The 23,858-nt window shown below is 43.9% G+C and overlaps 1 protein-coding gene across 13 annotated transcripts in view; it reads right to left on the reverse strand.

Moving 5' to 3' along the window:
* LOC106586590 (regulating synaptic membrane exocytosis protein 1) overlaps nt 1–23,858 on the reverse strand; it is a 41,469-nt gene that overhangs the window by 15,170 nt on the left and 2,441 nt on the right. The window contains exons 2-24 of one of the 13 annotated variants that reach the window (XM_045707100.1): nt 21,601–21,641; nt 20,958–21,068; nt 20,200–20,299; nt 19,448–19,571; nt 19,218–19,274; nt 18,808–18,854; nt 18,564–18,679; nt 17,442–17,572; nt 16,906–17,077; nt 16,291–16,444; nt 15,874–15,912; nt 14,650–14,803; nt 10,784–10,897; nt 10,083–10,145; nt 9,351–9,428; nt 8,350–8,472; nt 7,377–7,466; nt 6,195–6,272; nt 5,574–5,642; nt 4,799–4,912; nt 4,402–4,505; nt 3,445–3,548; nt 2,385–2,545 (exon numbers count right to left, since the gene is read on the reverse strand). In XM_045707100.1, the coding sequence (XP_045563056.1) occupies nt 2,385–2,545; nt 3,445–3,548; nt 4,402–4,505; nt 4,799–4,912; nt 5,574–5,642; nt 6,195–6,272; nt 7,377–7,466; nt 8,350–8,472; nt 9,351–9,428; nt 10,083–10,145; nt 10,784–10,897; nt 14,650–14,803; nt 15,874–15,912; nt 16,291–16,444; nt 16,906–17,077; nt 17,442–17,572; nt 18,564–18,679; nt 18,808–18,854; nt 19,218–19,274; nt 19,448–19,571; nt 20,200–20,299; nt 20,958–21,068; nt 21,601–21,641 (2,344 nt within the window). The other 12 variants (XM_014174095.2, XM_045707104.1, XM_045707101.1 and 9 more) reach the window with 12 other exon arrangements.

Genomic DNA, 23,858 nt, shown 5'->3' on the forward strand with positions numbered 1-23,858 from the left:
TCTGCATTCTTAACAGCACTATCAACAAGGCAGGTCCTAGAGGCCCTAGTTTTGTCGCACCTGGACTACTGTTCAGTCATGTGGTCAGGTGCCACAAAGAGGGACTTAGGAAAATTGCAATTGACTCAGAACAGGGCAGCACGGTTGGCCCTTGGATGTACACAGAGAGCTAACATTAATAATACGCATGTCAATCTCTCCTGGCTCAAAGGGGAGGAGAGATTGACTTCATCACTACTTGTACTTATGAGAGGTATTGACATGTTGAATACCTCTCATGCATACCCCACAAGACATGCCACCAGAGGTCTCTTCACAGTCCCCAAGTCCAGAACAGACTATGGGAGGCGCTCAGTACTAAATACAGCCATGACTACATGGAACTCTATTTTACATCAAGTAACTCATGCAAACAGTAAAATTAGATTTAAAAAACAGATAAAAATACACTTTATGAACAGCGGCGACTGTGAAGCAACACAAACATAGGCACAGACACATGCATACAAACACACGATAACATACGCACTATACACACGTTCACATGGATTTTGTATTGTAGATATGTGGTAGTAGAGTAGGGGCCTGATGGCACACACTTAATGTGTTGTGAAATCTGTTGTGAATGTATTGTAATGTTTTTAAAATTGTATAACTGCCTTCATTTTGCTGGACCCCAGGAAGAGTAGGTGCTGCCTTAACCAGTCTTCATTATACAGTATGAATCCAATATCTCTTATCAGGTACCTTCAAACTGACCTGGAGCCAGTCTGCAGCAATCTGAGCAACCAGCGAACAACCCATCACATTCCATTCTCTCTGCAGTCCACAATAGCCATGATCTATCTCTTAGAATGTATGTCAAAGGCCCTGGGCCCTCTGTTTTATAACCACTCTGTTTGGATTGACGCACACGCGCACACACACACACACACACACACACACCACACACACACACACACACACACACACACACACACACACACACACACACACACACACACACACACACACACACACACACACACACACACACACACACACACACACACACACACACACACACACACACTTCAAAACATTAGGCTGTTAATAAGGGCCTGCCCAGGAGAGGCTCAGGGGATTGGGTCATTTGTCCGTGTTTTCAGGCAGGCTGTTGTGGACTGGACTGGTCAGCCGTAGGGACGTTAGGGCTGTGCGGGGAGGGAAGTTATGGGTGGGGTTATGTGAGTGAGGTCGTTGGGGTTATAGGACTATGGGATGGTTGGCTAAGAAAGTATAATAAGACTGTGGTGGGTTTGAGGGGACACTGGTTTGTACATTTAAGGCTGGTGGGTTTGAGGGGACACTTGTTTGTACATGTAAGGCTGGTGGGTTTGAGGGGACACTTGTTTACATGTAAGGCAGGTGGGTTTGAGGGGACACTAGTTTGTACATGTAAGGCAGGTGGGTTTGAGGGGACACTGGTTTGTACGTGTAAGGCAGGTGGGTTTGAGGGGACACTAGTTTGTACACGTAAAGCAGGGGTGTCAAACTCATTCAACGGAGGGCCAACTGCAGCAGGTTTTTGGTCTTTCACTTCAATTAAGACCAAGACAACCAGGTGAGGGGAGTTCCTTACTAATTAGTGACCTTTATCCATCAGTCAAGTACAAGGGTGGAGCGAAAACCCGCAGACACTCGGCCATCCTTGGAATGAGTTTGACACGTGATGTAAAGTCAGGTAGGTTTGAGGGGACACTAGATGACAGTTACAGTAGGTGGTTGAGGCTGTTTACAGGTCACAACAGGAGCAATAGGGTTACGGGGACCATGGTTAGTGGGTACACAACGATTATGTGAGGTCCCTAAAATATGGAGCCTTGTCTGCCATGGCCCATTGTAGGTCCCTCCATCCCGTGACGGAGCGAAGGACCTTTTCTCTTTTCTTTACCTGGCATCTTTGGGGTCCCCAGACACAGTGTGTCTCCTCCTCTTCAGCTCTTGAGAGAACCGTCTCTTCCCTGCTGCCCTCATCCTCTCCTGCTCTCCATCCATCCCCCACGAGATCCTCCTCTCCTTCTTCTCGTCCTCTAAAGACTTGGACCTGTGTCCATTCATTTTGGGTTTCCCCACCGTGTGTGTTTGTGTGTATGCAATGCAAGTATTCATAGAGAAAAACAATCATGCAAAAAGATTGAAACGTGCACCAATTAGCATGCAGAAAAAAGACAGACAAAAGGAACACAGACTGATAAAAAACGGGCATGCATGACAGTCAGAAGGAGAAACTCCACACTATGCCTTTGATTCCTTCAATATCTTCAATTGAATGCTCAATTACCTTGTAAATGATCATGTAAGTACATATGAAACTAAATTAAAGTGTCGAGCGGGGTACCGACCTGAGCCGCCCGCGTGGGCGTTCTGATTGGATGGACATGTAGGAGGTGCTGCTGAGGCGTGAGGCACTGCTGGCGCGGGATAGGGCCGACGCGTCACTCATGTCGCTGTCTGACGAGCGGGCCGACACGTTGTCAGAGCTCCGCCGCTGATCCGCATACATCTGGAGGCGGTGAGAGAGGAGAGAGGAAGACTGGTGTCTAGCTGAGGTTTAGGTGTAGATCTGCTCCCCAACAGTGGTGGAAAACCTACCCAATTGGCATACTTGAGTAAAAGTAAAGATACCTTAATAGAAAAGGACTCAAGTAAAAGTGAAAGTCACCCAGTAAAATACTACTTGAGTAAAAGTCTAAAAGTATTTGGTTTTAAATATACGTAAGTCTCAAAAGTAAAAGTAATTGCTAAAATATACTTAAGAATTGAAAGTAAAAGTTGAAATCATTTCAAAGACCAGAAGGCACTATTTTCTTGTTTTTTTATTTACAGATAGCCAGGGGCACACTCCAACATTTAGACATAATTTACAAATGAAGCATTTGTGTTTAGTTAGTCCACCAGATCAGAGGCAATAGGGATGACCAGAAATGTTCTCTTGATAAGTGCATGAACTTGACCATTTTCCTGTCCTGCTAAATATTGAAAATGTAACGAGTACTTTTGGGTATCAGCGAAAATATATGGAGTAAAAAGTACATTATTTTCTTTAGAAATGTAGTAAAGTAAAAGTAAAAGCTGTCAAAAATATAAATAGTAAAGTAAAGTACAAATACAAATACCCCCAAAAACTACTTAAGTAGTACCTTCAAGTATTTTTACTTAAGTACTTTACACCACTGCTCCCCAATACCCTAAGTGGCATCTGTGTTATAACTGACAATGAAAAAGTAATAAGCATTGAAAACTCTCCAACCTTTTATGGGTGAAGGACAGTGGCCATCTTGAACAACAGTTAATATACTGTAGCTCTAGGTGTATAACTATATAATTACAACAGGGTTGTAATGTTGAGGTGGACCAGGAAATAGTGCCTGTCTTCCAGCAGAGAGATACAACAGTACTGACCTCTCGTTTGGTCTTGAGGTCCGTCTCGGGGTCATGGGAGGCTGAAGGCCGGTAGGAATGTACTTTCATGTTCATCTGTCTGGCTCGCTCCTCTACTGCTAGAGCTGGGAGGAAATGACTTAATTAATGAATACAGTAATAATACAGTAAATTACACAAGAAACACACAACCTCTCAGGTGAATGACAGTGAAGGTGAACGGTGTAGGGTGAAGTTGCTCCTAGACGCTGATCTTGGGTCAGTTTTGCATTTCCCCTACTTATGTTTAATGTTAGGATTCGGGGAAGGGACATCTGATCCTAGATCTGTACCTAGGGGAAACTTCACCCGGGAACAAGGTGAACAGAGGAAGCAGGAGGTGATTGGAGGTATTAAGACAACTGTACTGTACTCTTAGTGTCATTGCTCTATTTGGACACTAGGTGGCGCATCATGTACGGAATATTACAGCGTGCACAGAGGGTCATAATTGTTGGGGGATATAAAGAGGGAAAAGTCAAATCACATCTACTGGATAGAAAGGGTCTAAAATCTAAAACATAATATATAGTTGGGTAAGATACAGTCGTGCCATTTAATTGCCTTTTTCATTAGGTTTACTAGCATCAACAGGTTTATTATCTACAAGTATTATTTCTTCATGTACATGGAGGTAGAAGAGAATGAGGAATGTAAAGAAACAGAGAAGAGTGAGGAAGAGTACTCAGACAAAATGGTTTTGAATGGTCGGAGTTATGATTTCATACACTCAGTTGTAGTACGAGACACATCATGACACAGACAGACAGACAGACAGACAGACAGACAGACAGACAGACAGACAGACAGACAGACAGACAGACAGACAGACAGACAGACAGACAGACAGACAGACAGACAGACAGACAGACAGACAGACAGACAGACAGACAGACAGACAGAGACAGACAGAGACAGACAGACTCCTTGACAACCTACCTTGCTCTACACTGCTGCTTCTGGCAGGAACCTGTGGCAGCTGTCTGCCCCTGCGACCTGACTGGGGAGTCCCCGTAGGAGGGGAGGGGCTGTGGGTGTGTGTTCTGAGAGAGAGAGAGAGACAAGAGACAGAAAAAGAGAGAAAAGGAGAAAGAGAAATGGAATACAAGTGAATGAGTTCAACTCCTCCACAGTAGGCCCATTCCAGCATATATAAAACCCAGGGTGGCTACATCCTTGACCATACACTAGAGGGAACCAATGGGATTGGTTTACTGCTCCCACAACCAATAAGAGCAGCAGGACAGTGGGTATAGGCAGCACAGAGGTCAAAACGGGACAAAGGGGTACAACAAGGGGGTGCTGAAGGGGTATATTTTAGGGCACCAGCATGCACCTGTCCTGTCGTGGTGAGTTAGGGGCAGATCCCCCCAGGGGTGTCTGGTTAAAGGGGCGCAGCGGCCCCCCTCTCCCCCTACTGCCCCTCAGTATAGAGGTGGGCTGGATACGACTGGCATCAACAGGCCACGTGGAAAGAAAAGAACAAACAAACGAAAGAAAGCTAAATGATATAAATGGTAAAGAATGTAAATCATATTCAACATAAAGAAGGACCTTATGGCCCACAATGTAAATCATATTCAACATAAAGAAGGACCTTATGGCCCACAATGTAAATCATATACAACATAAAGGACCTTATGGCCCACAATGTAAATCATATTCAACATAAAGGACCTTATGGCCCACAATGTAAATCATATTTAACATAAAGGACCTTATGGCCCACAATGTAAATCATATTCAACATAAAGAAGGACCTTATGGCCCACAATGTAAATCATATACAACAGAAAGAAGGACCTTATGGCCCACAATGAACCAGAACACAATAAATGAAGGACATAACAATTCAAGAAAACACAGAGCTAAGGCTATGGGTCTACTGACAGTACATCTATACAACGCTCATTTAGAAAAGGTTTTGCTGTGCTGCTGAACTGCATTCATAGCAAAGTCACAATTTGTAACAATTCAGATTGACATCAGACATCAACACATTCTAGATTTGAAGAGTGATGATCTCCATCCAGATAGAGGACAGGATGACCGGGGGTGTATGAGAGGGATGGGGTGAATGAATGAATGAATGAATGAAAGAATGACCTTACCTGTCAGCCTCCAGACCTTTCTTGCTGTTACCTCTCTGACTGTTAGGTCTGCCCAGGCTCCCTGACTGCCTGTGACGTGGAGGACATGAGAAGAAGACAAAATGGAGGATGGGTAACCCAATGGAGAAACAAAACTAAAGACGAATCTTGAATGCGTGTTCAGCTGGTGTTTTATTTAAAATAAAAGAGATGCTTTGGCTGAAATGATTTTGTTTCAAAAAAATGTTGATGCAACATTTTAGACTACTATATTGCACTGCTACATTGCTTGCGACTAACTGTTCAGAACAGAAACATCAAAACACCATGACAACAGAGCACGTGGAAGCCAGACGTGTAGCAGAGGAAGCAGGAAGTCAGGTGCAGGTCAGTAAGGTGAAGCAGCAAGCGGAGCAGTAACTACAGCGTTACAACAACCCACCAGTTTACACTGTAATCTAGAACATCTAGGAAAGCTATAAAGTGCAGGGTTGGGGTTAGGTTTAGGGCAGGGCTAGAGCAAGGGTTAGGCTTATGGTTAGAGGAAAACTATAGTAGCCACGCAGTGCTAAGCAAGTACAGTAGCAGGACTGCAGCTTGGGTCCTGGGAGGTAAGGGTAGGGCTAGGTCGGTACCCAGTACCTTTCTTCCTCTGGGGAGGCCTGCTCTACTAAAATCCTGGGGCTTGTGAGCTGTCTGCGGGGCAGAGAGTTGGAGCATCTGGAGGAGTGGAGGGGTGAGGCATCCCCCAGGTGGGGAAACAGGGAGAGGGACACAGTGAGTGAAGGGAGGGCTGGGTTCATGTTAGTTTAGAACGAGCTAAAAGCATTGGGATTCCCTGGCACCTAGAATGCCTCTGCTGGCCAAAACACTCAGTGACAGTAGGTGTGAATTATTGTGCAGGTCAATGTGAAAGAGCTGTTGTTGTGTAGTCACTGTGTTGCTCAGCACCTCTCAATATACACTGAGGAGCTAGTGAACACAATTGATAGATAACATGCATGACAAGAATGGGTGAAGTGATTTTGAATCTTTGTTGATTCCACCTATTGGTATACTCTGGGAAAATAGAACACTCAAATGATTGTTTTTTTTACAGTATTTGAGAGAATATAGAAACGTTCAACAACTGAAGAAACATTGTAAACCTAGAAAAGGAGGTGCAGTAGGTTATCTCCTATAGAGGAGGATATGTGTGTACCTGTCTTTATCAGGAGAGTGGAGGTTGGTGTGTGTGTACCTGTCTTTATCAGGAGAGTGGAGGTTGGTGTGTGTGTACCTGTCTTTATCAGGAGAGTGGAGGTTGGTGTGTGTGTACCTGTCTTTATCAGGAGAGTGGAGGTTGGTGTGTGTGTACCTGTCTTTATCAGGACAGTGGAGGTTGGTGTGTGTGTGCCTGTCTTTATCAGGAGAGTGGAGGTTGGTGTGTATGTACCTGTCTTTATCAGGAGAGTGGAGGTTGGTGTGTGTGTACCTGTCTTTATCAGGAGAGTGGAGGTTGGTGTGTGTGTACCTGTCTTTATCAGGAGAGTGGAGGTTGGTGTGTGTGTACCTGTCTTTATCAGGAGAGTGGAGGTTGGTGTGTGTGTACCTGTCTTTATCAGGAGAGTGGAGGTTGGTGTGTGTGTACCTGTCTTTATCAGGAGAGTGGAGGTTGGTGTGTGTGTCCTGTCTTTATCAGGAGAGTGGAGGTTGGTGTGTATGTACCTGTCTTTATCAGGAGAGTGGAGGTTGGTGTGTGTGTACCTGTCTTTATCAGGAGAGTGGAGGTTGGTGTGTATGTACCTGTCTTTATCAGGAGAGTGGAGGTTGGTGTGTATGTACCTGTCTTTATCAGGAGAGTGGAGGTTGGTGTCAGGCCTGAGGCAGGTGGTGCTGGCACTCCTCACCCGGTCCAGACTGGGCTGCAGATCACTACAGTACCACAGAGGGAAGAGAAGGAAGGGAAAAGAGGAAGAGGCGGGACAAAGTGAAAGGAAGCGTGCAAGACAGAGAGAAGGAATGGTAGAGTGAGAAGAAAAAAACAAAGAAAGAGAGAGAGAATCGAGGGAAATAAAGAATCCAAGACAGAAGGAAGGAATTGCAAATAGAGGTGGGAGGGGGAAACGAGAGACAGAAAGAAAAGAAGGAACAAACATTAGATACAGAACAAACTTAGAAGGGGGCTTGTAAACCTCCATTCATTATAATAACGGTCCTTTGCGGCCATACTGTACAGTCAGTCCACTTGATGTGAAGGTTGGAGCGTTGCCATGGGAACTTGCTCTTGGTGGAAGAGGAGCGTGGACTGGGTGAAATTTGTGTGAGCAGACAGACAAACTACAATACAAATACTCTCTCTATCACACACACAATCTCTTTCTCTCTCCCTTCTCTCTGGCAGGGAGCCTACTACAGTCGATGATCTTGTCATTTGTCATGTCATGGTCTTTGTTGGGGCCATGGATGTCAACACAACACTGGAAAAGATGCTGTGTCCAACTGGCATCACATGCCTCACATGACACAGAGCCCCAATGTACGCTATGGTTTGCAGTGTGCCAATAAGGACTTAGTTGTTCATTGTTTAATACAGTCAACCCTGTTGTGTGTCCTGTGGTCTTACACAAGTTTAGGTTAAGGATGACATTCGATCACTCACGAAGGGATGGACGGTGGAGTGCAAAGGCAGGCCTTTTGGGCGGTGGGAGAGGGTCATCCGTGGGGTTGGGGTGGAGAGGTGACGTCCGTTGGGGTTGGGAGGGCAGTGGACGAAGGGAGCGAGGAGGGCGTCTGTTCGGGGTAATGGGTTTCTTACCTAACGGTGACCTCATCAGTGAACCTGAGCACACGGTGCGTGAGGACGCTACGGGAGGCGGGACCGCCCCCTCCCTGATGCCCCCGGGGAGGCTTGCTCTTTAGGCATGCAGGGAGGGTGTTGCTACACGCGTGTGAATCCGTGGTAGATGGTATAGACGCATGCAAGAAAGGAAAGAAAACCTAGATTTGACATGCATGCAAAAGGATGAGAGGCCAAATAATGAACAATGATAAAGACGTGCAAGGGAACACAACAATGGCACTGAAGTAAACAAACAAACCGTATAAAAACAGCAAAGCAATAAAAATGTCCTATAGACGTCTCTGGAGCTTGAGACATGGAGGAGGAATATCCAGATTTGACATCAGAATATCACATCTACTCCATCCTAATCCCCATTCTCAGTATTTCCTCTCCCCAACTACTGTGTAGTGATGGGGGATTGTCTGATGGAGGCCCAAGACATAGCCGACAACAGAGAACACAGTGAAAGTAGGGATGGGGGATTGTCCTGCCGTCCATTATATGTATGGAGATTAAATGTAATACTGATTATATAAGGCCATCTAAACAGATTTTAAGTTGCACGTGTCAAAGCATTATAGCATGGGAAACCAAACATGTAATATATCTACTGTATATAGGACAGTACATAGGATTATAGTATTAAAATATACAGTGAAGTACTAATATAGTATTACTGTAACAGATCTGGTCCAGGGTCATCATATTATAATAAATAATAATTTGGTGGATGCTTATATTTATCCTATTGGAAATGTGTTTTTTGCATATCCCAACTCCCCCTGAGACACCCTCGGAGAGTGGTACCACATCAGATCTGTAAAGCTCTGTTAGGAGTCGGTGTGGGGAATCAATTACTTTGAGAGAACGTTGATACAACATCATAAGCCACAAAATGCCAAGGATGAGTTGAGTTCAGGTTTTGGGGAAGAGTAAAGGAAAGAGAGCAGGGTTTTCTTATTCTACTCTCTTACCTGTATATGTCCTTGTGTATACCATTGACTAATAGGGGCATTTTGGGTGGTAGTGTATTGCTGGACCTAGCTACGCCCCTGTGTGGTTTTTTGAGTGTAGACCGTGCATTGATTGAGGGGGAAAACAGAAGAGGGGAAAAAAACAATACAATTGTATAAATAAAACGTCCAGGCAAAAATAACATTAATCTGCTATAGATAAAATGTTCAGACAAAAATGTAAATCACCAAGAAAGATTTTCATACTATTCTGAGGTAAACGAAAGAGCTATTCTGTAATCTATTCTAATCTGTTTAAAACCAATATAAACTCAATGTTTTTATGGTGTCATGGAGAGTGTGTGGTACTATTTTGGCCTCTCGGGTGAACAAAATAAGTCCCTTTGTGTCTGGAACGAATTCATCGATATTCTAAAACTATATAAAGCTGAATACATTACAAAGATGACTTTCACATTGTCCACTTTCTATGCAGGTAGACAAAAGCGAACATTGATGCAGTACATGGAATAGGAACACATCACATTAAACAAAAACATTGCCACATGATACATAACATACACTTTCTTTATCACAACCATAGACAGTAGTATCACTGACCAAGTTAAAATGGAGTTGTTAACATTGAATGACAATGCAAAGAACGATGGGTAATATAATAGAAGAAAGATGGTGGGTAGGGACGATAACAGTAACGTCTCTGGCTTTTTGGTTGTTGTTGTTTTTGTTTACCTGTTTGTGTGCAGGCACTCGGCACTCCCGCCTCGGATAGACCTGTGCATCTCGAGGACCTCACTGTGATTGCCATGGCGATGGGTGAACCGAACAACCAATCAAAAACAACAACGTAAGAGGATGGTCAAATCAGACAAACCCGCTCATGAGAAATGAATGAGAAGAAATCATGAAATCATAATTTTGATTCAGCATCAATAATAATAAATATGATATTCAACTTTTAGTAAGAGACTTTTGCATTAGACTGTTAGTCGTATTAGTAATTATTAGTATAGAACAGTACTAATGTAGCCTGCTATTCCACTTGTCCTTGGAGTATCCGACACGTTCGACCTCAAAAATGAAAAGCTAGTGGTCAACCTCCGTGAAATAATTGGGCATAAAGGAATACTGTATTTCTACAGGTATTTGATTGCAAATGAACAAAATAAGGAGGAAACCATGTCGGCATCAACTCCTATATTGAACTCAAAGCTCTACTCAAATAAGATACTCCAAAGTATATCCATATTGTACACAAACACTGGAACTTCCCTGCATAACCTGCACACACTCTCTCTCTGCCATAAGTCACCAAACTATTCTCAGACCGGTTATAATCTTAAACTCCCTGATACAGTACCTACAGCATCTAACGTCTATCCTCCTCCCTAATAAACAAAGGCCACCAGCCACCACTGTCTGGGTGATGTTACCTATCCTCGGAGTACTCGTAGTCCGAGTCCCCGGAGCGGTGCTCCCCGTGGGAGTCATGGTAACGAGAGGGGGAGCAGGAGTGGTGGCGGTTCTGATGGATCTCATCCAGACTCCTGATGGGATAGGACATAGAGAGAGGAGTGTTACTGAGGTTTTGGTTATTGAGTGTTACTGTGATAACATTTCACTAATAACGTTGGTTTTGTCATAGTGTGGACATAAAAGGTAATTGATTTGAGCCATAAGAGTGTGCTGAAGAGTCATGCCGGGGGTATGAACGAATGTGAATAATAGTGAAGACATGAAAACTATGAAATAGCACATATGGAATCATGTAATAACCAAAAAAATGTTAAACAAATCAAAATCTATTTTAAATTTTAGATTCTTCAAAGTAGCCACCCTTTGCCTTGATGACAGCTTTGCACACTTATGGCATTCTCTCAACCAACTTCATGAGGAATGCTTTTCCAACAGTCTTGATGGAGTTCGCACATATGCTGAGCACTTGTTGGCTGCTTTTTCTTCACTCTGTGGTCCAACTCATCCCAAACCATCTCATTTGGGTTGAGGTCGGATGATTGTGGAGGCCAGGTCATCTGATGCAGCACTCCATCACTCTCCTTCTTGGTCAAATAGCCCTTACACAGCCTGGAGGTGTGTTGGGTCATTGTACTGTTGAAAAACAAATGATAGTCCCACTAAGTGCAAACCAGATGGGATGGCGTATCAATGCTGAATACTGTGGTAGCCATGCTGGTTAAGTGTGCCTTGAATTCTAAATAAATCACTGACAGTGTCACCAGCAAAGCACCCCCACACCATCACACCTCCTCCTCCATGCTTCACATGGGAACCAAACAAGCAGAGATCATCCGTTCACCTACTGTGCGTCTCACAAAAACACGGCGGTTGGAATCAAAAATCTGAATTTTGGACTCATCAGACCAAAGGACAGATTACCACCTGTCTAATGTCCATTGCTCGTGTTTCTTGGCCCAAGCAAGTCCCTTCTTATTGCTGTCCTTTAGTAGTGGTTTCTTTGCAGCAATTCGACCATGAAGGCCTGATTCACACAATCTCCTCTGAACAGTTCATGTTGAGATGTGTCTGTTACTTGAACTCGGTGAAGCATTTATTTGAACTGCAATTTCTGAGGCTGGTAACTCTAATGAACTTATCCTCTGCAGCAGAGGTAACTCTGGGTCTTCCTTTCCTGTGGCAGTCCTCATGAGAGCCAGTTTCATCATAGCGCTTGATGGTTTTCCAGATTGACTGACCTTCATGTTTTAAAGTAATGATGAACTGTCGTTTCTCTTTGCTTATTTGAGCTGTTCTTGACATAATATGGACTTGGCATTTTACCAAATAGGGCTATCTTCTGTATACCACCGCTACCTTGTCACAACACAACTGATTGGATCAAACGCATTTAGAATGAAAGAAATTCCACAAGATAACTTTTAACAAGGCACACCTGTTAATTGAAATGGATTCCAGGTGATTACCTCATGAAGCTGGTTGAGAGAATGCCAAGAGTGTGTAAAGCTGTCATCAAGGCAAAGGGTGGCTACTTTGAAGAATATCAAATGTAAAATATATTTTGATTTGTTTAACACTTTTTTGGTGATGTCTTCAATATTATTCTACAATGTAGAAAATAGTATAAATAAAGAAAAACCCTTGAATGAGTAGCTGTGTCCAAACTGGTACTGTATATATACAGTGCATTGCAAAAGTATTCACCCCCTTGGCATTTTTCCTATTTTGTTGCATTACAACCTGTAATTTAAATTGATTTTTATTTGGATCCATGTAATGGACATACACAAAATAGTTCAAATTGGTAAAGTTTAAAAAATAACTTGTTTAAAAAAATTCTAAACAATTCTGAACGGAAAAGTGGTGCGTGCATATGTTTTCACCCCCTTTGCTATGAAGCCCCTAAATAAGATCTGGTGCAACCAATTACCTTCAGAAGTCACCTAAATCAATTAAATAAAGTCCACCTGTGTGCAGATCATGATCTGTCACATGATGTCAGTATATATACACCTGTTTTGAAAGGCCCCAGAGTCTGCAACACCACTAAGCAAGGGGCACCATGAAGACCAAGGAGCTCTCCAAAACAGGTCAGGGACAAAGTTGTGGAGAAGTACAGTTCCGGGTTGGGTTATAAAATAACAAATAATATCCGAAACTTTGAACATCCCTCGGACCACCATTAAATACATGATTAAAAATGGAAAGAATATGGCACCACAACAAACCTGCCAAAAGAGGGCCGCCCACCAAAACTCACAGACCAGGCAAGGAGGGCATTAATTAGAGAGGCAACAAAGAGACCAAAGATAACCCTGAAGGAGCTGCAAAGCTCCACAGCGGAGATTGGAGTATCTGTCCATAGGACCACTTTAAGCCGTATACTCACAGAGCTGGGCTTTACGGAAGAGCAGCCAGAAAAAAGCCATTGCTTAAAAAAAAAAAATAAGCTAACACTGTTTGGTGTTCGCCAAAAGGCATGTGGGAGACTCCCCAAACAAATGTCAGATGAGACAAAAATGTAGCTTTTTGGCCGTCAAGGAAAACGCTATGTCTGGTGCAAACCCAACACCTCTCATCACCTCTCAGCACCCCAAGAACACCATCCCCACAGTGAAGCATGGTGGTGGCAGCATCATGCTGTGGGGATGTTTTCCATCAGCAGGGACAGGGAAACTAGTCAGAATTGAAGGAATGATGGATGGTGCTAAATACAGGGAAATTCTTGAGAGAAACCTGTTTCAGTCTTCCAGAGATTTGAGACTGGGACGGAGGTTCACCTTCCAGCAGGACAATGACCCTAAGCATACTGCTAAAGCAACACATGAGTGGTTTAAGGAGAAACATTTAAATGTCTTGGAATGGTGTAGTCATAGCCCAGACCTCAATCCAATTGAGAATCTGTGGTATGACTTAAAGATTGCTGTACACCAGCAGGAACCCATCCAATTTGAAGGAGCTGGAGCAGTTTTGCCTTGAAGAATGGGCAAAAATCCCAGTGGCTAGATGTGCCAAGCTTGTAGAGACATATCCCAAGAGACTTGCAGCTGTAATTGCTGCAAAAGGTGACTCTACAAAGAATTGACTTTGGGGGGGTGAATAGTTATGCACGCTCAAGTTTTCAGTTTTTTTGTCTTATTTCTTGTTTGTTTCACAATCAAAAAATATTTTGCATCTTCAAAGTGGTAGGCATGTTGTGTAAATCAAATGATACAAACCCCCCCAAAAAATGTATTTTAATTCCAGGTTTTAAGGCAACAAAATAGGAAAAATGCCAATGCGGGTGAATACCATCACAAGTCACTGTATAGAAATAGAGAGACAGAGAGAAAGAGAGAGACAGAGAGAGAGAGAGAGAGAGAGAGAGAGAGAGAGAGAGAGAGAGAGAGAGAGAGAGAGAGAAAGAGGGAGAGATCGAGCGAGAGAGTGAGAGAGAGAGAAAGAAAAAGAGAGAAAGAGAGAGCGAGAGAGAAAGAGAGAGAGAAAGAGAAAGAAAGAGAAAAAAGAGAGCGAAAGAGAGAGAGAGAGAGAGAGGGAGCGAGTGAGAGAGAGAAAGGGAAAGAGAGAATAAAGAGAGAAAGAGAGAGCGAGAGAAAGAGAGAGAGAAATAGAAAAAAGAGAGAGAAAGAGAGAGAGAGAAAGAGAGAGAGAGAAAGAGAAATAAAGAGAGAGAGAAAGAGAAAGAGAGAGCGAGAGAAAGAATGCAGATGTGTGTGGGTGTAGTCTCGTCGAGAACCAGGCAGCGTGACAACAACGTGATTCCGATGTATGGCTACGCGAGACTAGTTTAGGTATAACTGTGTGGTACAGAAACTGCAGCTACCTCTGCATGGGGACGTGTGCAGGGCGGGAGCGGGCCCTTGTTATGTCCTCGCGGTGAGGGGACACAGATCTGGAGCGGTGCTGGGCCAGTCTCTGCTGCTCTGGGACAGTCAGGGTGCTGTTCCTCTCCCTCTCCCTCGAGTTACGCTCTGCACCTACACACATAAAGAGGAGGAATCAGAAGTCGTAGCATGTTACCTGCTGACAAAATGTGTCAATGTTGAGCGCCGCCTCTCAACATTCACTACGCCTTCAGGTGAACGCTTGGTTTTTCCAAAACTACAGAGATCATGCTGGTGCTCAGCTTCTATTAATACAGTTGCCCATAGCAGCTCTAGTCTAATCAAACCCATGCCACGTGAGGGAGCTGAGAGGACAAATGATACAGACTGCAAACTGTAGCACATCATAGTGTGATATTTTACACTGGACGTTTTTTAGTTACATTTGAAGAGTTGCATTGGATAGTTACACCAGGTATTGAGCTAACTTGTGTACCGGACTGTTTCTGCATTCCACAAAGTTGCCCCATTGCCAGCTTGCAACGGCAACCAGGCTAAGGCAGAAACTGTCTGGCACCCAGGCTAAGTAGCCTTATACCCTTTTTGAAATAGCCGAGCCGGGACAGCACAGTTCATGTTGGCCCTATGGTGTGAATCAGGCACTGGTTTATACACCATATCCTTGTCTTGTACGGAGTCACCACTACTTCAGGCTCTACTACCAGACATGCAGGTGACAGCGTCAGTGGAATGGACAGCGACATCACGGCTCTATAGCTCCATGCACTCAGTGCTCCCAGTGGATCTTCTCTACAAGCTGCATTACTACGGTCCGGCAGAGGAGGACAAAGGCTGTGTACAGTATCATGGCAGAACACATACTATAATAGAATTGTAGCAATACCATAGTATCATTGTAGTATACGTTGGTATTACAAAGGGCTGGTAGAAGTACCCCTGCCTGTTTTAAATCAGAGTTAAATCCAAAGTGACGGGTCAAATTGGGAACCAATGATGTTTTTCCCCGATGTAAAACATCTCTGAGGTTGTCAGTTGGGATCAAATGAAGTAGCCCGTGGTTAGAGAGGCCAGATAGGCCGGGGTATGATGGGAGCTATAAAGCGTACGCACCTCTCTCCTCCAGTGCTGGACTCTCACTACTTGAAGCTGGGTAACATTAACCATGCCCCCCCCCCACCCACCTTCAGATACTACCGCTATACCTGTATCATCAAACTCTGTGTCAATGATGCGATGGGACCCTGCACAACGGTGGATAGACACGCACACACACACACACACACACATACAAGGTAGGGTTACACACACACAGTAGGGTAGAGGGTTTACACACAGAAGGGTTGAGAATTTCCATGGCAGTTGCGATCGATCTCGCACACACAGGAGACAAGTTCATAGGAAGTTCATCTTGGCATACTGTAGCAGGGAGAATCTGTATACCGAGGTCAGTGTCAATACATCACACACACACGCGCACACGCATAATGTATATACTGTACACACATACACACACAAACGCACGCATGCATGCAAGCACACTCTCTCGCTCTCTCTCTCACACACACACACACACACACACACACACACACACACACACACACACACACACCAAGACTTACTCTGTAGTTTCTTGCTGGGGCTGTCGTGAGAGGCGTGTCTGCGCGGGAGGTAAGGGGATGGCTGGGGCAGAGGTAGAGAGGACACGTCGTGGGTCTGGAGTTTATACCAGTGAGGAACGTCGTCCAGCAGGGCAGTCTCCAGCTCTATCAGGATCTAGGAGTGAGAGGGAAGAGGGGGAAGAAGGAGGAGGAGAGAAAGTGAGAGACATACAGAACAAGACAACGTCAACATAGAGGACATGATGGCGTCCATCGGTAGTTCTCTGTGCATGTTGAGTTTGCAAATGTGTGTGGATACGTGCAAATGAATGTGTGTGTGTGTGTTGTTTTCTGTGTATACTGTATGTTTATGAAGAGTTTCATTTCAAAACGCTACATATTCATTTTCACAAATGTTGGTAAATTAGCTTTTATTGTTTAAAGAAATTATCAAAGAGATCTTATCCAGAACAGTAATAATTTACACACAAATATAATATCTATGTAACAAAAAATGAGAACAGTAATAATTTACACACAAATTAAGATATAATTCACATGTACTATAAACAGTGTGTGTGTGTGTGTGTGTGTGTGTGTGTGTGTGTGTGTGTGTGTGTGTGTGTGTGATCTTACCTCTCCCAGGAAGTCACTCTCCTCCTCCTGTATTCTAGGTTGGTCCCAGACAGTGATCTCCAGCATTCGTTCTCTGAAGTCCCTGCGGTGGACGTGGGAGTACAGGAACGTCTGGTTCCACTTGGGCCCAGCGCTCTTCTTTACCGTCTTGGTCCTGCGCTTGCTCTTATCACTGGGAACATGACAGGGGAGAAGGCAGAGGAATGTTAGGAGAGGGAAGACGAACCTTAGAAGGAGAGTCAAAGGAAGTCAGCGAGTCATGTATGTATCTGTCACATACTGTCCCCATATAAGGGTCTGTGACACCCTATGAGGATGGTGAAATATAACAGAAAACTACATAGACAGGAAGCAAATCAGAAGAGAACGTGTTGACAGTGTGTTTAAGGTATATTGGTTACTGTTACATACAAAAACGATCAGTTTATGAACAATGTTGAACCCCTGTACTGGTAATATACTTCCGTAATGACTGTGTGTTTACACAGGTATAAGAAGTACTTAACGTTAACCCTAGTAATATGAGAGCGGTTTACCTTCGGTCAGGGAGGAAGTACATCTTGACGTAGGGGTTCCTGGGTCGCCCGTCCGGTCGGGGGGGTAGGTCTATGGCTTGAAGGACGTTGACGATCAGTTGATGGCCCACTTTGTCATACCACAGCTTTACCTAGGAACAACATCATGGGAACAGATTCATGTGACTGAATGAATCCAGTTAGAGTAGACCATTGCTTGTGGATTACACAGGACATTGTGAAAAGTGCAATATAGACCATCTATCAATCTGTCTGGCTGTTTGTTCGTAAATCCGTCCGTCTGTCCATACATACATCCATGTATCCAGCCCCCTCAGTACAGTCCAGTATAGTCCGGTGTAGATCCAGTACAGTCCCGTGTCGATCCAGTGTAGTCCAGTGTAGATCCAGTACAGTCCAGTACAGTCCAGTATAGATCCAGTATAGTCTAGTACAGTCCAGTGTAGATCCAGTGTAGATCCAGTATAGATCCAGTATAGATCCAGTAGTCTAGTACAGTCCAGTGTAGATTCAGTATAGTCTAGCACAGTCCAGTGTAGATCCAGTACAGTCCAGTATAGTCCAGTACAGTCCTGTACAGTCCAATAAAGTCCAGTACAGTCCAGTATAGATCCAGTATAGATCCAGTATAGATCCAGTACAGTCCAGTACGATCCAGTACGGTCCAGTACAGTCCAGTACAGTCCAGTACAGTCCAGTATAGTCCAGTATAGTCCAGTATAGTCCAGTACAGTCCAGTACCGTCCAGTACCGTCCAGTACCGTCCAGTATAGTCCAGTACAGTCCAGTACAGTCCAGTATAGTCCAGTATAGTCCAGTATAGTCTAGTATAGATCCAGTCAAGACCAGTACAGTCCAGTGTAGATCCAGTACAGTCCAGTACAGTCCAGTATAGTCTAGTACAGTCCAGTACAGTCCAGTACAGTCCAGTGTAGTCCAGTACAGTCCAGTGTAGATCCAGTACAGTTCAATATAGTCCAGTATAGATCCAGTACAGTCCAGTATAGTCCATTACAGTCCAGTACAGTCCAGTATAGTGCATTCAAGTCCATTACAGTCCAGTACAGTCCAATAATTGTCCAGTATAGTCCAGTGTAGATCCAGCATATATCCAGTACTCACAGAGAGCTGTCCAGGCAGGATGACGGGGAGGGCTCTGAGGGTAGCAGGGCTGGTGGGGGACATGACCGATATGGAGGGACGCTCCATCTTCTGAGACTCAAAGGAACTAGAGCCCGCTGCCAGGGGAAAGAACCAGGATGTGAAAGACTCAAACAACTCAGTGGGTAGACAGTACTGTATATTAACACCAATCAACTATGCCGTATTGTTCATCAAGGAAAACCAAAGCTTTGTTGACACTTACTCGATTCTAAAGGAGGATGTGATGTTTCTGGAATTCTTGGTATGTCTCTGTAAGATGGGAGGAAGATTACATCAAACGTCTGCACAGACCTCTGCAATAGTCCCTGACCAACAGCCATCACCGATCCCCATTCGATACAGAGTACCAGCACATACAATACCTCAATCGTATGTTTGTTTGTATCGAAAAGGAAAAACACAGACACGTACACAAACTGGGTGTTGGGTTAGAGAGCAGGTAGTCCATACCCACACAGGGGAGAGACGTATGGGTTGAGAGAAGAGAGGGAACTTGCCTTATAAGGCTTTCTCTAAGGTCTTGGATGTTAGGGGTTACATCAGGGTTAGGCCTCAGGGAAGGACTACCGGACGACATAGCGGTCACTATGTTCACAATACGTATGTACTTACTGATACGCTCTATACACCTTTCTCAAGAAGTTATTGGAAATGATGCGGTGGATAGATCTTTTAGGTAAAGAAGACAATGGCCGTCAACATTTCACTTCAAAATTAGAAATTGTCACAAAAGGGCACAGAAAAGTCGCAATATAGTAATAATAGTCCAAAATAGTTGCAGTGTATCGCACAACGATTCCAAAAATGGGAATTTAGCATTTCACACAGGAAATCAGTCTTACCCAATAGGCCTTGAGACGACTATTTCCACTTGAGGCTCCGCCTTGGATTCCAGAATTATGTTGTACACTTCCTTCTTGGTTGCTCCCGGCAACGACTTCCCGTTCCACTGCAGTACCTCATCACCTAGAAAACAGGAAACAAGATGGCCGACATTAAAACAGCTGATTCATGGGTAAGCATGGAGCCTAGGTTAAAGATAACAAAGGTTAAGATAATGTAATAATTCCATGCAGAAGTGTTAGAAAATAAACCAAATCATTGGACCAGCGCCGGAGTGAAAATGACTAGAAGTGAATGTTACCGGTACAGAAAGTTCACCATCAAAGTGGAAAATAAACACAATCGTAGTGTACTCAGCCAACTAAAGAATACTTGTTTTACTGTCATTCTATTCATTTAAATGTTTTTAAAATTATCTACAGCCACTTTATTACTTGATGTCCCGACCGCTGGTAACGTTTTCAAAGCTGATTCTGTAGAATCAGCAACAGCGCTGGTCAAATGAATGTCTTTATTTTCTAACGCTGGCGCATGGAATTATTACGTTGTCTTAACCTCTATTCTTTCAACCTAGCCTGGAGCTTTACTGAACAACCTCTGTTCACAACACAAACAGTGTTCAGGTAGAAATGGGAGATTTTCGCAGCTCAAAAAGAACACACAGACAATCTCACAGAGCTACTAGACTGATGTCCAACACTTCTCCAGCAGATAACCCTGAATGCCTGAATGTTTTTTCTATGTTGCTTACCAGCTCGTAGGTGGCCAACAATGTCCGCCAGACTTCCTTTCTTGACTTTGGTGATGAAGGCCCCCAGTCTCCCTGTCTCTGTCATCTTCCCACCCACAACCTAGAAGGGAAACAGAACAAGGGCAGTTCAGACACAAGACCAAGAGCTCAGTACATAGAGATAACAGTGTAATTAAAACACAGCCCCTTGTGTTCAGTGCCAGTATCACCGAATATCCTGGGAAGGTACAAGGTCAGAATGAAGATATGACAATCTGGATACCGTCCCAGCCGAGTACAAATCTACAGTACGTCCCCATAGTTTCCCTTATTATATACTTCTGTGGATAGTACACTAGCATCACTTACATTTGAGTCATTTAGCAGACACTTATCCAGATCAACTTACAGGAGCATTTAGAGTTAAGTGCCTTGCACCAGGGCGCATCAACAGATTTTTTCCAACACCTAGTTGGTTCGGGGATTCAAACCAGCAACCTTTCGGTTACTGGCCCAACGCTCTTAACCGCGAGGCTGCCTAATGTAGAGGTCAGATGTTAGAGACCCGGGTGGGCTCAGTACACAGGGATACACAGTGGTTAGTGTGGTAGTTTTCCCATACTTCCTTTATCATACACATCCTTTAACAGTACACCGTCACACATCTGAGCCTGGGGCTCTGATGTCCTACACCCAACGGTCTCAGTACACAATATACAGCGGTTAATGTGGTAATACTATAGCAATTGAAAGGGATGCTGCTAGTGATTCCCTCTTACCTTTAGCCCTAGTAAGGAGCCTGCCTCGCGGGGCATGGCCGACCTTTTGCTCAGAGTGATGTGTCCGATTAAGTGGTCGCCCTCCTTGGACGGCTGCCATGTCACTGGATGCTGCAGAGGGGGAGTAGGGGAGAGGGGGAGATTTCATTCCATCAGACAGAGAGAGAGGCAAAGAGGGAGAGACGGAGAGGGGGGTGTGGTAGAGAGGGGATATAGGAAGCGACAGAGAGGGAGAGGAGCAAGGGTAAGAAAGGTAAAACAAGTTAGGGAGAGAAAGAAAAAGACAGAGTCTCTGCATCCCTTGTGAGGACAACTCTCCCACCCAGGCCAACTAGGAGGGACTTGCCCATCCACAATAAACACATACTATATCAATTTACACTCCGAGCAATTATGTCCAGACTAGACTGTTTATAATGTTGTAAGAATCTATATTTAGTAATGAATGGTGGGTAGAGTACGCCTACACACTTACGCAGACACTGCGGGGAATGAAACTAATAGGGAAGAATGTGTGTGCATGCATGTGGGTGTGTGTGTCTGCGTGTCTATGCGTGCATTTGTGTGTGTGCCCTAGGGTGGTGAGTCTGAGTTGAGTCAGCTTAAGCAAAACCTAAATCTGTCACTTTCTCCTGAAACTTACATGCCACACAGCGGGATCCAGAGGATGGCAGTCCCAATCACCTGAGAGAGAGAGAGAGAGAGAGAGAGAGAGAGAGAGAGAGAGAGAGAGAGAGAGAGAGAGAGAGAGATAAACAGAAAGTGATGAAGAGAGTTAGAGAAAGAGAGAGTTAGATGGACTCTGCATGCAGAATTCTGGAAAAAATAATATCCTTGTTACAACGTAAAACACCAAATAATGCATGCAGAGCAGAATTAGGCCGATACACGCTAATTATCCAAATTCAGAAAAGATCCTTTAAATTATACAACCATCCAAAAGGAAGTGATTCCCAAACCTTCCATAACAAAGCCATCACCTACAGAGAAATTAACCTGGAGAAGAGCCCTGGGGCTCTGTTCACAAACACAAACAGACACCACAGAGCCCCAGGACAGAAACACAATTAGACACAATCAAATCATGAGAAAACAAAAAGATAATTATTACACATTGGAAAGAATTTACAAAAAACTGAGCAAACTAGAATGTTACTTGGCCCTATACAGAGAGTACACACTGGCAGAATACCTGACCACTGTGACTGACCCAAAATGAAGGAAATCTATGTACAGACTCAGTGAGCATAGCCTTGCTATTGAGAAATGCCACCGAAGGCAGACCTGGCTCTCAAGAGAAGACAGGCTATGTGCACACTGCCCACAGAATTAGGTGGAAGCTGCACTTCCTAACCTCCTGCCAAATGTATGACCATATTAGAGACACATACTATATTTCCCTCAGATTTCACAGACCCACAAAGAATTTGAAAACAAATCCAATTTTGATAAACTCCCATATCTATTGGGTGAAATACCACAGTGTGTCATCACAGCAGCAAGATTTGTGACCTGTTGCCACAAGAAAAGGGCAACCAGTGAAGAACAAACTTATATTTATGTTTATTTATTTTCCCTTGTGTACTTTAACTATTTGCACACCGTTACAACACTCTATATAGACATAATATGACATTTGAAATGTCTTTATTCTTTTGGAACTTTTGTAGGTGTAATGTTTACTGTACATTTTTTATTGTTTATTTCACTTTTGTTTATTATCTATTTCACTTGCTTTGGCAATGTAAACATTTGTTTCCCATGCCAATGAAGCCTGTTAATTGAAATTGAATTAAGAGAGAGAGAGAGAGAGACAGATAGATAAGATAAACAGAAAGATAGAGAGAGTTTGAGATGGAGAGAGTTAGAGATGGAGAGAGAGAGAGAAAGGTTCAAGCTAAAACGAGAAAGTCTGACAGCGACTGAAACTGACTAAGTCAACTCAGTCCAACACACCAGGAAACAAGGGGACAAACTGGGACCATGTCTGTCTGTCGCCCAACTCTCCAGCCATACTGACAGATGGTGGGGAGACAAAGAGACCGGAGAATGGCAAAACTTCCATCCAGACCAGCTCTACCCATCAACCCAGTCCCACACGTCCTCCAAAGCCTCATACCTCCTTCAAGGCCTCATCCACCCTTTTAAGTCTTCAATGGATGACATCAACAGAATAGCAGGATTAAATTAGATGGGGACTTTGGTGTATGACTTTAGAAATAAGTACAAGTCTCTGAACCTACAGCACGGACCATAGCCAGCTTGGACACTGATCAGAGACGTGTGTATAAAGAGCTAAGGGAAAGAAAGTGGTCAGGAGAGGAGGGAGAGGAGAGAGGATGTAGGGGGTAAAGTTGAGGGGTGCAACTCAACTGTTTGCTGATTTGGAAGTGAGATCTAAAAAATGTAAAGCGCAATCTGAAATTTGAAAGTGCAGTGGGGGAACTACTTCAAAACATTCCTGCTGACTCCTCGATTCAAAGTGCTGACTGTTCCTTTTTCTGTTTTTAGCAGATGAATATTGTACATCAGATCACACGATCTGGAGCACTTCTTTTCTGGGTGCTAACGGGCTAATAATAACTACCGATGATGAATGTTTAGCTATTCAAAATCAACGTCTCCTGTCTGTACCTGTACAAACTCAGGTCAAATGGTCACAGTTACAAAAACATAGAGAATTTGGAGACTATCCCCTCTCATCCTGAATCTATTTCTATTAACAGGGATAAATCTGGTCAATGTTAGAGGCTGATCCAGGTTCAGATTTAACTTGACCCTGACCCTGTAGTAAGGTCAGCTATCAATGCTGCAGGTTTTACACTAATCTGACAGGAATTGACAACCCTTCTGTGAATAATGTATTTATGATGTATGTGATCCATAACAATGTATCACAGT

Source organism: Salmo salar, chromosome ssa02, assembly GCF_905237065.1.
Source record: "Salmo salar chromosome ssa02, Ssal_v3.1, whole genome shotgun sequence".
Taxonomy (NCBI): Eukaryota; Metazoa; Chordata; class Actinopteri; order Salmoniformes; family Salmonidae; genus Salmo; species Salmo salar.